General features: G+C 31.9%; 1 protein-coding gene across 1 annotated transcript; it reads left to right on the forward strand.

The window, feature by feature from the left end:
• Window positions 1-9,979: 9,979 nt before the first annotated feature.
• On the forward strand, window positions 9,980-13,890 carry LOC129900036 (3-hydroxyisobutyryl-CoA hydrolase-like protein 5). The gene is made up of 15 exons (XM_055975018.1): window positions 9,980-10,015; window positions 10,118-10,204; window positions 10,465-10,533; window positions 10,620-10,683; window positions 10,790-10,863; window positions 11,044-11,127; window positions 11,240-11,324; window positions 11,654-11,739; window positions 11,843-11,964; window positions 12,323-12,383; window positions 12,481-12,579; window positions 12,724-12,825; window positions 12,947-12,988; window positions 13,584-13,690; window positions 13,776-13,890. Exons 1-15 carry the CDS (start codon window positions 9,980-9,982, stop codon window positions 13,888-13,890), a joined length of 1,233 nt encoding a protein of 410 aa, XP_055830993.1.
• The last annotated feature ends 3,486 nt before the right edge of the window (window positions 13,891-17,376 follow it).

Consider the following 17,376-nt stretch of genomic DNA (forward strand, 5'->3'; position numbering starts at 1 on the left):
TACTACAAGTCAAGCTGAAAAGGATGTCAAACAATTACTTTAGGGCTGTACATTCACAAAAGAGCAGTTTGACCACATTCTTAAAATGATGAGTCAACAATCAAGATCAAGAGTTACTGCATCTGATGACAATAAGGCCAATGTTGCAGTTAAAGCATTGTTTGTCACTGAAAATAGAGATGTATTGATTGTAGATACAGGTGCAATAAACCATATGGTGTCTAATTTGGATATGCTATAAAAGGAGTCTGTGTTAAAGCTTGATATTTCTAAGGAGGTATCTTTACCAAGTGGAGGTACCACACAAGTAACACACATTGGTTCATGTAGTCTATTAGCTAGAAGTGTTTTTACTAATGTGTTCCACATACCAGAGTTCAAATATAATCTGATGTCTGTCAGCAAAATAATAAAGGAATTAGGATGCTCAGTCTCCTTCTTCTCTGAATTCTGTATTTTTCAGGAGCTTTATACTGGAAAGGTGAAGGAAATTGGTAAAGAAGAAGGAGTTCTATATTTGCTGTGGAGATAATTAACTCAAAGCAATACTAAGGAGTCTGCTCTTGCTGTTGATACAGTTCATCCCAAAGTCAAGGACTCAACCATAGACATGGAGTTATGACATCAAAGGCTTGGATATGTATCTTCAGCAATACTTGCTAAGATGTTTAATATGACTAAACACACTATGTGTCAGGTTTCTAAGTGTTTAGTTTATCCATTTGCAAAGCAAACTAGATCTGTTTTTCCTTCTAGTAGCATCAAAAGTAGTAACCACTTTGACTTATTACATATTGATCTTTTGGGACCTTATAATACAACTACCTTTGATGGCAACAAGTACTTTCTTACAATAATTGATGACTTTTCAAGAATGACCTGGTTATTTTTACTTAAACAAAAGTCAAATATTTGTGTATCTTTTCAAATATTCCTGCAATATGTTCAGAATCAGTTTGGGAAAGTAGTCAAGATTCTAAGATCTGATAATGGTATAGAATTTGTTAACTCAGTTTGTGATGGTTTGTTTAAAGAACTAGGTATCATACATAAAAAATATTGTCCTTACACTCCTCGATAAAATGGTGTTGCTGAAAGGAAACATAGACATCTACTTGAAGTCACAAGAGCTTTAAGATTTCAAGCTAAAATTTCTATAAAGTTTTGGGGTCACTGTGTCCTAGCTGCAACTTATCTCATTAACAGACTTCATAATAGTGTGCTTGAGTTTCAAACTCCTTATGAAAGACTATATGGTGTAAAACTAGTACTATCTCATTTGAGGACAATTGGCTGCTTGTCCTTTGCAAAAAATCTTACTAAACATGATAAACTCATGCCCAGATCAAGGTCAGCTATCCACATGAGCTATTCTGAAGTGCATAAAGGGTATATTTTATTTGATTTGCTCAACAGGTCCTTCTTTGTTAGTAGAGATATTATCTTTAGGGAGGATATCTTTCCATTTGCCAAAGATGATAGGTCTGCTCATCAGCAGATATTTGTAGATACCCTGCAAGGGTCAGTTGTAGCTGCTTAAGATTTTCTTCAAATGGCTCCTGTGGTATTACCAAGTACTGACCAGGCTATTATATCAGAAGGGGTACATACAGATGCTGAGCATCCTGAGGTAAATCATAATTTATCTGAAGTAAAGGTTTATTATGATACTAGTGTCTCTGAGGAGTCTTCTGTTCCAGTGGTTCCACAGGTCACTAGAAATTCTACAAGATCTAAACAGCCCCCTCTCTGGCTGAAAGATTTGTTTTCTTCAATGCAACCAAAGATGTTCTTTATCCTCTGTCTAACTATGTCACCTACTCTCATCTATCACCCTCTTATCAGTGCTACATTGCATCTACCTCTACTGTGACAGAACCTACCAGCTATGCAGAAGCTATCAGAGATCTAATATGGGTTGAGGCTTTGCAGGCAGAGATCCAGGCATTGGAGAGCAATCATACCTGGGAGATTACTCCATTGCCTGCAGGCAAGAAGCCTATTGGTTGTAGGTGAATTTATAAGGTTAAATATAAGTCCACAGGTGAAATAGGAAGGTTCAAGGCCAAGTTAGTTGCAAAGGGCTATAGCCAGCAAGAAGGGATTGATTACAAAGAGACATTTTCTCTAGTTGTTAAGATGGTAACAGTGGGGGCTATTATATCCATTGCAGCATCCAAACAGTGGCACATCTATCAAATGGATGTCTTCAATGCATTTCTTCAAGGAGATTTAGAAGATGAAATCTATATGCAACTTTATCAAGGTTTTGTTAGTCAAGGGGAGAAGGTGTACAGACTGACAAAGTCTTTGTATGGCCTCAAGCAAGCTCCAAGACAATGGAATCACAAACTTACTGAAGCTCTCCTAAGACTAAAGTTTAAACAGAGTCATTACGATTACTCCTTGTTCATCAACAAATCAGAAGAAGGAATTGCAATAGTACTTGTGTATGTAGATGACATGTTGATCACTGACAGCAGCTTGAAGTTGATAGAAGAAACTAAGAAAGCTTTACAGAAGGCTTTTAAGATGAAAGACTTAGGGGAGCTCAAATATTTTTTGGGAATTGAATTTACAAGATTCACAGAAGAGATACTTATGCATCAGAGGAAGTATACACTTGAAATCATAGCAGAAGTAGGAATGACAGCAGCTAAACCAGCAAGCACACCTATGGATGTGAATATCAAATTGACATCAAGGCAGAATGATGAACATGTGAATAAGAAGCAAGAAGAATCATATGATCATTTGACAAATCAATCAGCATATCAAAGGCTTATAGGTAAACTATTGTATCTCAATATGACAAGACCAGATATATCCTTCAGTACTCAGACATTGAATCAGTTTCTAAATCAACCTAAAAAATCTCACATGGATGCTGCACTAAGAGTAGTCAGGTACTTAAAGAGGCAACCTGGACAGGGCATACTACTCTCAAGCTATTCAGACAATCAGGTTAGTGCATGTTGTGATACAGACTGGGCTGTTTGCCCTCTAACCAGGAAATCTGTCACTGGTTACATGGTAAAGATTGGAAAGTCCTTGATATCATGGAAGGCCAAGAAGCAGACCACGGTGTTAAGGAGCTCAGCTGAAGCTGAATATTGAAGCATGACTTCAACTGTATCAGAGTTAGTGTGGCTGCTTGGACTGTTGAAAGAAGTGAAGGCTGAAGTTGAGTTGCCAGTGCAAGTGTATAGTGACAGCAAAGCTACAATTCAGATTGCTGCCAATCTAGTGTATCATGAAAAAACAAAGCATATAGAAATAGATTGTCACTTCATTAGAGAAAGACTGCAACAAGATTTAATTCAAGTAAACTACCTACCAACTCAAGAACAACCGACAGATATACTAGCCAAAGGATTGTCTAGAGCCCAATATGAATATCTTCTATCCAAGCTAGGAGTGTTGAATATCTTTACACCTCCTATCTTGAAGAGGAGTGTTATGACCTAAGAAGTAGAAGTTTGGTATTTTAGTCTTTTGACAAAGAGCAGTTAAAACTAATTAACTAACAATCAGTTAGTTAATTAATTATTTTTGTTAGAGCTAAGTTTTTGTTAGAATTAACCACTGCTAAATGAATAAATAGCAGGGCTCAATGTATGATTAGGGATAAGCTCAAAATGAAGTAATGAGTTGAGGAGCTCTTCTCTCTTCTTCTTCTCCTTCTTCTTCTCTTCTGGTTCTCACTTTCTCCTATTTTCTCAGAAACTCTAGCTTAGTAGAGTTTTTTAAGACAAGCATAAATAATTCTGCGATAAAAATTTAGTATTGTTTTAGTCTTTATTTGATTATTAATTCTAGAATAAATTATATTGGAATAAAAATTTGATATTGTTTCTTCTCCTTCTATATTGAACGAACAATTGGGGGTTGGACATTTACTCCATAATAATCATGTGAGCGGAAAAAATATTTTGTAAAAAATAAAGAGAAATTGGAAGAAACAACGTTCCTATTTATGATAACACTAGTTTTCGAACACGCGTGTATTCCATATTGATAGAAACGTGGGTGTACTTTATATTGATGGGTATAAAAATTTAAAGATCTTATATTTGAAGAGACAAAGTAATTAGCTCAAATTTATTAGGATGAGAAGCTTATTGAGTTTGATACATTAAAGATTCTAAATGTCCAGACGAATTGTATATACTGTTATGCACAAAACAAATCGTGTATAATGTTTGGCACAAAAATCTACTTTCACATCATTTAAGAAAACTCATAAATAAGGGTGAGGCAAACTCTTTGAAATATCGCATGAGAAAATTACATGTTTTGCCCATATTATGCAAATAGTTAATTGATTTGTATGTAAATTTTTGTGCTAAATTTTTTTGAGATTTTCCTTCATATTACCCTCTTAGAATTCAATCTTGTGTTGAGTGCCTTCTGGTCCTTTGGTTTAAGTAACATCCTCAAAGTCTATCTCTAATTGTAGAATTCCACTTCAACTAAAAATAGCAGCCGAATGTGTAGTATATGTACAAATTATGTATATATAAAATCACATATATACCGATTAGTAAAAGCAAATCGTAAATTTGGGCTATTAATGTGAAGATCCAATTGTCAACAAATTCATAGCTTCTGATTCAATGTTTTAAACTTATCCTTCATTCTTTTTTGTGAAAATAAGAACCCTTTGGCGATCGTCAATGACTATTCTCACCTCGATCCTATATTAATCAGAGATTAGCAATTAGTACTTAGCTTACTTAATTGACTAACTAATTAATTAAATTTAATTTTCTAAATTTGTTGTTGCATCAGGATGAAAATAAACAATTTCTATTAGAAGCATCAAACTTTACAATTTCATCATGCTATAATGTTATGTTGATAGTTTCATCTTCTTTAAGCCTATTCCACGAAATGGATAAAAAAAAAGATAGTCGGATAAACATAAAAAGTTTTCAAGAGAGGAGTAACAACTTTATACATAGATATCTTACCACTTTTTGATTGCTGCAATCAACGCAACGTGCTATCAGTTGTCTTTTACATTGTAGAAATATACTGAATTGCCTCTGCATATTGCATTAAGAATGAAAAGTCACAACCCTTCGAAAAAGTCACAACTCATTAGAAAAGTCATAATTCTTTGAAAAAGTTGTAATCCTTCAATATAAAAAGGTTTGCTTTTAATATAATATAATAGAAATAAATAAATATAATATAAAATATAGAGGATATACGAAATTGAGTATTTAAGAATAAGAAGAATAGAAAACTTAGAAAATTCATAGTTTAAAAATGTGAGGGCACCCCTCTATTTATAGCCAATAAATTGTAGTACGAACAAGCTAGTCACACCCTTTAATGTGAAAAGAGCTATGTTTTAATATAATATATAATATAAATAAATAAATAAATATAAAACATATAAGATATATTGAATTATGTGTTTTACAAAGAATAAGAATAGAAAACATAGAAAATTTGTAGTTTAAAAATGTGAGATAACCCATTTATTTATAGCCAACAAATGATAGTATGACTAGATGCTTATTGTGTCTTATTAGAAAAGTCACAACCCTTTAGAAAAATCACCATTCAAAAAGGTAACAACTCTTCAATGTGAAAAGGTGTCTGCTTTTAATATAATATAATATAAATAAATAAATAAGTATGTGTATATGTATATTTATATTATATATATATATACACAACAACAACAACAACAATCCAGTGAAATCCCATAACGTGGGGTCTGAGGAGGGTAAAGTGTATGCAGATCTTATTTCTTCCAAGATAGGACGGCTGTTTTCAAGAGACCCTCGGCTCAATAAAAGAATAAAAAGAGGCCGATAAGGCTAAGAAGTTCAAAGCGATATGGGAAAGCAAATAACGAAAGCGACACAGATAAAATAGAGTAATCAAAGTACAGAAAATAATGGATAATAATAGAAATCAGAGCACAAGAAATTACATGCGCCTACTAATACGGAAGAATTCATACGTACAACTATATTGATTCTGAAATCATTAGTTGGAATTAAAAAAGCTGGATGCAAGAAGTTAAACAAGAAAAATATATCAAGCAGTAAAAAAGCAGGCATCAAATGTGTCTATTATCTAGCTGGTAACATTAATAACCTCTGGAAATAATCAGGCAGAATAGGATGATTGTCAAGCAAATGCACAATGTTTTACGACCAACCATAACACAAGAAAACCAGTCGTGGGATATGCATAACCGAGTTACACAAAGTATAGAGCCTTAAATGCAAAATGTATAGTCTCTAAGCACTTCAGTTCACATACCAATTACAGCCTCAATATAAGTCATGTCTCCTACACCATAAGTAAGAAACTATGGTGACATTATAAGTTCAAAAATAAAATATTGGATTGACAGTGATCAGCACCTCAGATAATGTGCAACTAGCCTCACCAAGAAAGTCCTGATCCTTATATATATATATATTTCATAAAATTTTCATACACAAACTTTTGAGCCAAATTTTTAAGCCTTGAACTATATATATATATATATATCATAGCAATTTCATATGGTACACTCAAAAAATATGAGGGAAATTCTAAGTCTTGAATGAGATGTACATATTTCATATAGTTTTCGTACACAAAATTTTTAAACAAATTATGTATATATTTTGTGAAAAAACTTTTGTTATATTTTGTAAACTGAAAACTTGCTACGTTTCATAAATATGAGCCTAAATTTGCATATTGTAACACTCCGAAATTCTTTTAAGCTAAAACCGAGTCATTCTTTATAGGGGTAAGGGGTTGTACCGAATGATTCATAATTGTGTGCATGTGTGAGGGTTCATTGTTTAGTGTGAGAATAGATTTTCATGCAAAGTTTTCTCAAGCTCTTCCTCTCTAAGAACTTCATAAAAGAGTTTCTTTTTTAGAGATCAAACATTCGAGGTTCAAAGATCAAAGGTTTCCTCCAAAAAAGATACTATTTTTTTTCGGGTTTTGATTGTAATATCAATCTTACAGGTATATAAGGCTACTCATAGAGTTGGATTGAGTTCATCCATGTGCCCTACATCTAATTCTATCGATTGTTGAGAATGAGTTAAGTGTAACCTAGTGAATTTCGATTGAGTTAATTCTTCTTCTATTCAGTTCTGTATAATTATGTATTGAGGTTATTGTTGTTTTATATATCTCAATTGATTGAAATTCATTGTTCATGGCTAATTTCCCGTGAACCCTAATTGATTTGATAATTATGACCTTTACATACATATTTTTTTTAGTAAAGATGATGACTTTTATGCATTGATGAAGAGAATGATTTGAACTAATATTATATATATATATATATATATATATATATATATATATATATATTATTGAGTCTAAATGAGTATGAAGGTCGAACATGATTGATTGAAATCGAGGAAGAGTTTTGACGAGATGTGAATGATTTTTGAAAGCATATTTTACTGAAAGAACTTGATGATTTGAGCATAAACATTAATTTAAATGAGTTTGAGTTTTCATATGAATTGAGTTTTGACATTTAAATATTATATGCATTGATTGAGTCTTAAAGCATGATTTGTGAATGTCTTGAATGAGAATGAGTTGAGTCTGAGAAGTCTTTAAAAGTATTATTATTTAAACCTAAGTATTTTGAATATAAATGATTGTTTTGAGATAGAGTTTTGATGGGATACAAATGAGTTTAAAAGCATGTTTTAAATGAAAGAGTTCGATGATTGAGATGAGATTGAGTTTGATAAGAGTCCAATGTGACTAGATGCATAAATTGATTGATTTGACTTATGAACATATTGAGTCTTAGGAGGAGTATTGAGTACCGAATTGGGTACGAGTATAGTTACTACTCGAATCTCATAAACTACGTAGTCAGCGTAGGATGGAGGGTTAAACCTCTTAAGTCCCAAAATGATGGACTTTGATTGATTGTGATTTGTCCCTTACCCTGACAAAGTATCGGACGGGTGTGGCAACGACACCGCTTCTTTTTACATCACCGGCTCATAGGTGATGGTTGTCGGTTAGAGAAACTCTCAAATAGGATATGATCGTGCATGATATAATTGAATTGATTGAGATTGTAAATGATTGAGTCATTTTGAAAAACATTATAAAATTTCTAATTTGCATAGCTATTGAGTTGAGTCCTTTGAGTTTATTGTTGAGTTGATTGAGCATTGTTGACCTCTTCTCCTTCGAGTTGTTTTACATACTCATACATTTCATGTACTGACGTCATTTGGCCTGCATCGTTTCATGATGCAGATACAGGTGCTAGAGATCATTAACAGGCACTTCATTGAGAATCCTCCCTTGTTGATAGTGGTGAGACCTCCTTACTTTCAGAGGAATCACATTTATTTAAGTCATTACTTATGAGTAGTTTCTTTTGAAGTAGCTGTGGGTTTGTCTCGGCACCTTCTTGATAGTTGTAGAGATTTCATAGACTTAGATTGCGTAGATTGGAGTTGATGTCTCACTTGAGTCTGATTTGAAAACTATATTTTTATGAGATGAGATTTACTTGTATAAGATTGTTATTTAAAATACTCTTTCTTTCGAGTTATATTAAGTCTTTCGCTGATGTGATTGAATGAGTGATTGGACTAAGTGGTTCACTTGGGGCCAACAATGAACTCCGAATGCCGGCCACGCCTAGAATACCCTCTCGAGGCATGAAATATACATAAATTGATATGTTACGCCCGAATCAAGGGATGTGCAAATAAAATCTTGAAACAATTTATTGAGGAGATATGATCCATGTGCATGGTCGATATGTCAACCCCATTTTTATAATCCTCCTAAGCCGTCACATTAAATCACTTTTTTTTAACTTTAAAATAATGGCATTCGATGAAGATGACGATAAATCAAAATACAAGCAAACTCATATAGTTATTAAATCAGCTAAAAAATTGTAAAGATATTGGGTGTGTTGTATGTATGGAAAAGTAAGGACATAGTTGAATTCACAATTTAGGTACCGATGTGATAACACAAAATTAATCATAATATAAAACGAAAATTTTCATTATTACATAATGACAATGACGAATTTAACAATACGATATAATATATTTTATATAACAATCAAAACTTAAACAAATATTGTATTTATAATAACGATACAATATGATACAATAAGTAACGAAGATCCAAACAAGGTGTTTAGAATGTTTATAGAAGTATATAACTATATATGCTATTAATTAACATTCATTTGGTATACTGGATAAGCATATATAGATAATCCTCGAATAAAATTTTAATATTCTCTTATTCTTTGTTTGGTTATTAATCCTGAGATACGTTATATATTGATTAATAATTAATATTGAAATAAATTATTCTTGTCGTAGGATGAAATTATAGTGCCAACTGCCAAGATTAGTTATCTCAGGATAAAATAATAAAATGACAAAAATACCCTTAAGATCCCTCAACCTTTTTTTCTATTAAATAAGATTGATGGTATTTTTATAAACAAATAACTTCTCCTTAAAAATTATACAATGCATGTTACTTTTAATACAAAAAATCAAATAATCCATAAAAAATAATATGAGAATAACTAATCTATCATAAATTAATTTGCTTCACTTAAATGAATATTTTAACAGATCTATGAACCTATTTGTCTGCAGGCTGTCACAACGAACATTATGCGAGCGTTAACTTCCATGTCTATCACTCATGGAAAAAAAAAATGTTGATAATGGGAATCCACCTTGTGATTTTCAACTATATTTGTCTCTTTTGTTTACTTAGTTTCATATTTCATATATTAGCTAATTTCTGGCTTCACAAGTCAATTTCAGAATCCTTTTGATCTCATTATTTCTATCTACCACTTCTAAAAATAATTCTTTTTTTGCAAGAATATATATCATTCAGTTTTGTGTTTCCTTGGTAAATTAAACTTTAAGAACGTACGTATGCAAGCCCTTTAATTTTAATTTTAATTTTTGCGTGGATGGCTCAAGAAATCGTAAACCCTGATATTAGAGAGGTAATTAAAAGTTTCAATAAGAACTAATTTCAATTATTCTTTCACTTGTTGTATTATTCTTCATATTTAGGAGTACTTTCTGCAAATTTGGTTTATCTGTAGGACGTCGTTATTTTTGAAGAAATTGGACGTGTAAAAGTGCTTACCTTAAATCGCCCAAATCAGTTGAATGTCATTTCAGGCAAAGAGGTACTATTATGTTATTGCCTTACTTTCATTTAACCCAGTAATTTTGATCCAAACATTATATTTGTATGTGTACTAATTATTATTATGTTTTTAAAATTCAATAATTTTAAAGGACTAAATTCTCATAATCATAATCTTTAAATTCTGACTTTGATGATCAGACATGAGCTGACATAACTGACTACAAGAGCATCTCATCTTATATTTAGTGTAATTATATGTAATTGTTTAAATTAAATCAATTTTCTTGTACGTGTTAGGCATTATTGCTGGGAGAGAACCTCGAGAAATTTGAGAAAGATGACAATACAAAGCTTGTCATCATCAAGGCAAGGATATTTCTCATCCTAATTGCTAATGAATTAGCAAATGGTAGCTTATAATAATAGGATCTATAATTTTGTGATGTAAATAGGGAGCGGGACGAGCTTTTTCTGCTGGTGGAGATTTGAAAATGTTTTATGACGGTCGAACAATAAGTAAGCAAATAATAACAAAAAAAAATTGATTTAATTAGTTATTCATCTTTTTAAAGCTATTGCATTATTACAAATTTCTTTTGTATTGAATAATTATATTTCCCAGGGGATTCATGCCTTGAAGCTACGTATCGGATGTATTGGCTTTGCTACCACATTCATACATATAAGAAACCCTTGGTATGTTCTACTTTTCTCAAACTATTCTTTAATCTCTGTTTTATTTTATGTGATCATATTTGAAACAATTTTTTTAATATTCACCCAATTCTTTGTTTTTTTTACATATAAGAACAATTTATTTTTTTTATATTCACCCAATTTCTATTTAATTAATTATTAATAACTCATGACCTGTAGGTTGCTCTTGTTCACGGAATGTCAATGGGCGGAGGTGCATCTTTGATGGTTCCAATGAGGTTTTCAGTTGTTACTGAAAAAACTGTGAGTATAATATAGATCAGGCCTATGTATATCTCCAACATTATATATATATAATTTCAGATGGAAATTAGGGAGCGTTAATCTAACTTTTATTGTGTAATTAAATTGGTAGGTGTTTTCAACTCCAGAGACACTTATAGGATTCCATCCAGATTGTGGTTTTTCGTACATGCTTTCTCGACTTCCTGGTCGATTAGGTAGGCACGCCTTCAAATATCACTATTCTTTGTTTATTTTTTTGTGTATTTTCTCACTCTCGTTCTTTCTTTTTTGATATTTTTTTTTTGTATTTTCTCACGTACTATTTTAATGACATGCTATTACAAAATTATAAATATCATGACATATACAATTAAAAGCAAGACTTTTTTCTTTCTTTTTAAAACATTTTATGTCTAGTCAAACACCGTCATATAAAATGAAATAAAATTCGGGTGTCTTATTCTTTGTCATTGGTGATTTAACCTACAAACTAATTAAGCAGAAGGTGATATAATTAGGTTACATTGTTTGCATAACTATATAGGAGAATACTTGGGGTTAACAGGAGCAAGGCTAAAGGGTAAAGAGGTGGTTTCTGCAGGACTTGCCACACATTTTGTCCCTTCTCAGGTCACTAATAAATCCAACACTCTATTTTTCTGTTTAACTTCCTCTAATCACAAATTAAATGCTAATTAATTTGACCTCGTGATCTTTTTTGTCTTGTTTATAGAAATTGGCTGAGCTAGAGAAGCGCTTATTGAGCTTAAACACCGGTGATGAGAATGTCATTAAATCCGTCATCAAAGAATTCTCTAAAGATTTTGAAATACCTGAAAATAGCGTCTTGAATAAGTAATACTATATACTATATCTTAATTAATTAATTAATTGATGTAATTTGTAGTATTTGCAATATTGTTGAGAATATAATTAAATAATAAAAGTGTGCTCTCTCTAAAAGCTTAAACTTTCAGATGAGATGGTCACACACTTCAATATGGTATTAAAGCAGATCGAATCTCACCACCACCCAAATCAAAAAGAATTTTCATATGTTTGGCCTATGAAAAAAGAATCAGGCCCGCACATGAGAGGGTGTATTGAGAATATAATTAAATAATAAAAATGTGCTCTTAAGAATATAATTAAATAATAAAAGTGTGCTCGACGGCACACACTTAAGCAAATATCATCAATATTTTACATGCAGGATGTCCATAATCAACGAATGTTTTTCCAAGAATACTGTTGAGGAGATCTTGATGTCATTTGTAAGATCATTATAATTAATTAATTCATCATGGCATAATTAATTCAACCATTAACATAGTCATAGATTATATAACTTGATGTTTGTTTTATTTTCAGGAAGCTGAGGCACACAAATTAGGAAATAATTGGATTCAACCAGTGCTTAAACACCTAAACAAAGTATCCCCAACTGGACTCAAGATAACACTAAGATCGGTAATTAGGCATCTAATTATAATTTCTATACACCGTATGAAAAGATAGAATAATTACGCTTCTTTCATGTGAAACTATACAATTAATTTAATTTCACGTATAATCACTGAAATTCACTTATAAAGTTACTAAAATATTATGCAGATTCGAGAAGGAAGGAAACAAACATTATCTGAGTGCTTGAAGAGAGAATTCAGAATATCAAATAACATATTAAGGAGAACAATATCTACTGATCTCTATGAGGTAGGTACATAGCTCTTCAACATTAATTTGAAGTATATATAAACTATTTTAATTCTGAAAAACGCTTTGGTACTTTTGAATATTAGTTAATTCTGTTTTTTTTGTTTTGTTTATTATAAAGGGCATAAGGGCTATTGCCATTGACAAGGATAACTCTCCCAAGGTATTCTTCTTTTCTCTTCATTTGTAATCTTTTGAAATTCAATTTAATCCATCCATATTTGTTGAACAATGAAAAAGTCTAGCATCGATGGTTAATGAGATGGATCTCCTTAAATTAATTTGGGCAATCCTTGCTTCATGAACTAGCTTTTGGACCGGGTTGGGATAGACCGAAAATCTATTTCTAAACATGATATCAAAGCAAGACTCATCTTATCCGATGTGGTCCCCAAAATTAAAATTGTCACGCTCCAGATTTCCAGCCCTGTGCGTGAGGTGTGGCGTTGAAGAATGAAAAAATCTCACATCGATAGTTAATAAGATGAGTGACCTCCTTATGTGGACTTGCACTACAACATAAACAACTTTTAGTGGCAATAAATATATACATTCTTGGAAATGATTTTCAATTCCGGCGCAAGTAAACATAAACAGAAAATCCGTGAATTCGAGTCGCGGGAATAGACCCACCACTGATTCATTCAATTCCAGCAATAATGCTACAATATAATTTATCGCTAGTAATTACCTTTAACAAAAAAAAAAAAAGTCGTTGCACTAACTGTTGTTTCTCCCTTCCCATTACAACCATTCAGTGGTGGCCTTCAACTCTTGACAAGGTGAAGGATGAGCAACTCAACTTAATCTTCAAAAATTTCGAACAACATTTGGAGCTTCAAATTTTAGAAAAGGAGGAGCACAGGTTCAAAATGATTTTCAATATTTCTATACCTAAGTAACAATATAATGTTTAGTAACTTTAATTTTGCATCTCAACTTGTCAACAGGTGGAAAGGGAAATATGATGATTCAGCCTATTATTATCTTAACCAAGTTGTGAAGATTCAAAAAGTGATGCCATCAACAGCTCCTGGAATTGGTCTTATACAGTCTGCCTTATAAAAAAAAAAACTCAATTTGCTTTGTAATTATCACTTTCCAGAAATTTGTTCGAACTTACGGATGTTGTTCTGAAGTTTTATTATTTACATACATTTCGAACTCTATCTAGACACTGTTTATATTATAAGTTTCTGTAATTTCAGTTGCAATAGTTTGAATTTTCAATTATTTTATCGCATTTTAACATAGGAAGATTAGATGAAATATTTATCGAGTCAAAATTATTTATTCAAAATAATTCAATTATCAATTTTCACCGAAAATGGTCATTGCAAGTGCATTTCACTGCAACCCAATTTCGTTGAATGAATTGGAGACCAATTACTTATATAGGACAAATGTATAGAAATGTATATATATATATATATATATTATTTTAATTTGTTAAAGGAATATATTTCTGAGTTCCAAACATTTAAGCACTGTAGATTCAAATAGTTTATTATAAGCAAGTAGAGTCCGTGTAACCTTAGAGGTATCAACTTTCCTCTTTGGAAAAGAGACATTGTTTTGATAAGGCCGTTGAATTAAGTAACGGTTAGCACAAATATTTTGATATGTTTTAGATTAAAGAGAGCCAAATTATCCTAATTTATCAAAAGATTCAAAATATTGAAAGGGCCTCGTATCTAATTTTGGGATTGGTTAGAAAAGATTTTAAGTTACAGGATTGAAATAAAAAGGTCAATTCTTGAGGAAGATGACTTGTTGGAATGTATAAATATTATATAAATAGTGTTTATGAATGTATATACATCTCTGATATATGATTATACATATATACATAATTATAAATTATTTTTATAATATTGATAAATTACAAAATTATTTATATAATATTGATATACTACATATACGTGCGACTATTTTGTTGAATTTTTTTGTTCACTTATACAGTTATGCATGAACCTTTTAAACATGCCATTATTTTTCAAGTACTACTTTACAAATTGTTGCCTTTATTCTAATTAGCAGTCCTAAAGGTTCCTACATGTATTATTTTTACAGGAATGACCGTCATAAGGGTGGTTTTAAACTTCGGCTCTTTTTCACAAGATTTTTAAAAAGGGTATAAAAATGACCTTCACTTTAAAAAAAAAATGGCTAGCTAGGTGAAATGTTTGTTGTCCGTAAATTAGTTTTGATTATGAGATAGCAAATCAAGATATTTTAATAAGCTAGATAGTGAATCTGTTCAATTGACCACAAGTTATGACAGATGATAAAATTTGATAATATTCATTCTATCAAATAAATCACAAATTATGATATATTGACAAAATTATTGCAATTGTTCAAAACCTTTTCCTCCACTTTATTAAGAGCTTTTTAATAATCTATAAAATAATATCTACACCTTTTTAATTGAAAATGTATGTTTTAAAATTATTGTTAGGAAAAAGACAATTGAATTTGATTACTCTTTTTTTTTTTTTTTAAGAAAAGTTGGTTAGTACAACTGAAAAAATCTTCTGTAATAAGTAACACATTACACTATCTTCAATTTGTCTAACTTAATGAAAAATATCTCAAATTCATGGTGTAATCATTTAAAATTTATTAAATATAAATTTATAAATGATTTAAATTATATTAAATTCAATATATATTAGTCCAAAAAAATATTATGGATTAATATAAAATAAAGTCCAATTTTATTGGGTTAGTTCATTGATTTGGGCTACAAATGATGAGCCCACTTTGCTAAGCCTAATATCATATCATCCTAGAGACCCATTTTTGGTGTCACGTGTCATGCCAAGTCAAACAAATAAGTCAATAGGAGCATGCCATGTGTCAAAATGACAAGCCCATTCGCTAAAGCACATTATGCCATGTCACTTAAATCTAATTGGCCGAAGAAAAACCTATTTTCATCACAATTCCTCTATTCCACAACTATAAATAGGGATCCTCATAATTCAAAAAAAAATATCAGAATTCTAACAAGAAGCCAAAGAGAGCTCATGGATCAAACGCCACAGATTTCTCTACAAGCTATAAGTTCAAGAATTCAAGATCAAGTTCATCAAGTTCAAGAACAACTCAAGATCAAGACTACCAGATTCAAGAACAAGCCCAAAAACCCTTGAATTCAAGTACAAGTGAAGATCAAGATCATCAAGTTCAAGGACAAGTGAAGTTCAAGATCATTCAATCAACAAATCAAGATCAAGACCACAAGATTCAAGATCAAGCCTAAAAACCCTTGAATTGAAGTAAAAAGTCAAGATCCAATCCATTAAGTTCAACCAAATTCAAGATCAAGCTCAAGAGCCCTTGAATTAATATTCGAAAAGATGAATCAGATGATACATAGAGATTGTAACATTCATATTCAAAAATCAAATACTACGATTGTTGCGATATTTTTCGTTCTTTATTATTATATTCTCGACGCGAATATTATTGTCTACAAATTCTGGCACGCCCAGTGGGACAATCTCTACCTCTCATCTCAACTTTTCAAGAATAAGAGAATATCAAAATGACTTCTAAGAAGATCAACTCCCAATTAACTTCCTCCAAGATTACTGACTCCAAGTTCTCTGTTGATGTGGAAGGAATCCTTGGTGTTACCTTCTGTCATGACCCAAAAACTGAGGTCATGATGACACACATCTCAAAACCCAATCTGATGTGTAACCCTAAAAATAAAACTCATACAAGACTCCCAAAGGAGAAAGTGATGCCACGATTTAAATAAAAAGAAAAAAAACAATGAAGAAATTATCTCAAAATCTGGTGTCATAAGTATAAAGAGCATCTAATACAAGATTCGAATCTGAAGATACAACATAAGTCTCTGAATGATACAAAAGATTGAAAAATAAAGATAGACTAGTGACGATCCGAATTTTGGGACCTCACCACTAATCTGAGAATACACAATTCGCTAGAATATTAACTGCCACGTGGGGTACCCCGACTAGTATCTGCATCAAAAAGGGATACAGAAGTAGGGGTGAGTACAATTCACATGTACTCAGTAGGTTTTAACTGACTGAGTATAAGGAATTAATTAAACCTATGAAATAAACTAAGGAACGCATCCACCTGCATACAGAAAAGTCCCACTTTGGCATCGGTGCCGCCAGTTTATATATATAGTGGCACGAGTAAAGTAAACCCATAATAACAACTCATAATCATAATTAATCGAATAATTCAAGCAGCATAAATATCAATGCAATGCAATGCAATATGATGATGCAATGATGTGGTGGTACGGTGGAATCAAGACTGTCGCACAGCCTGTCGTATACACCTGCCGAGCTGTGCTACCAAGCAGGACCCATAGGGGTCTCGCAGACCATATACCTCAATCACAATATCTCATTATCCTTGCCACCTTCTCGTGGTCAAGGGATCACAATACATCCACTACCCTGCCAGAAAACTGCCTCGGTCAGGGACTCAAGATACAAAGGTTAGGATCACAATGCATCCACTACCCTGTCGGAAAACTGCCTCGGTCAGGGACTC

Source organism: Solanum dulcamara, chromosome 8 (genome assembly GCF_947179165.1).
Source record: "Solanum dulcamara chromosome 8, daSolDulc1.2, whole genome shotgun sequence".
NCBI classification, from domain to species: Eukaryota; Viridiplantae; Streptophyta; class Magnoliopsida; order Solanales; family Solanaceae; genus Solanum; species Solanum dulcamara.

Coding starts and splice junctions, on each gene's coding strand:
- LOC129900036 (XM_055975018.1), top strand. CDS start 9,980: ATGGCTCAAGAAATCGTAAACCCTGATATTAGAGAG. Junction 10,016..10,117: donor TAAACCCTGATATTAGAGAG/GTAATTAAAAGT, acceptor GTTTATCTGTAG/GACGTCGTTATTTTTGAAGA. Junction 10,205..10,464: donor ATGTCATTTCAGGCAAAGAG/GTACTATTATGT, acceptor TGTACGTGTTAG/GCATTATTGCTGGGAGAGAA.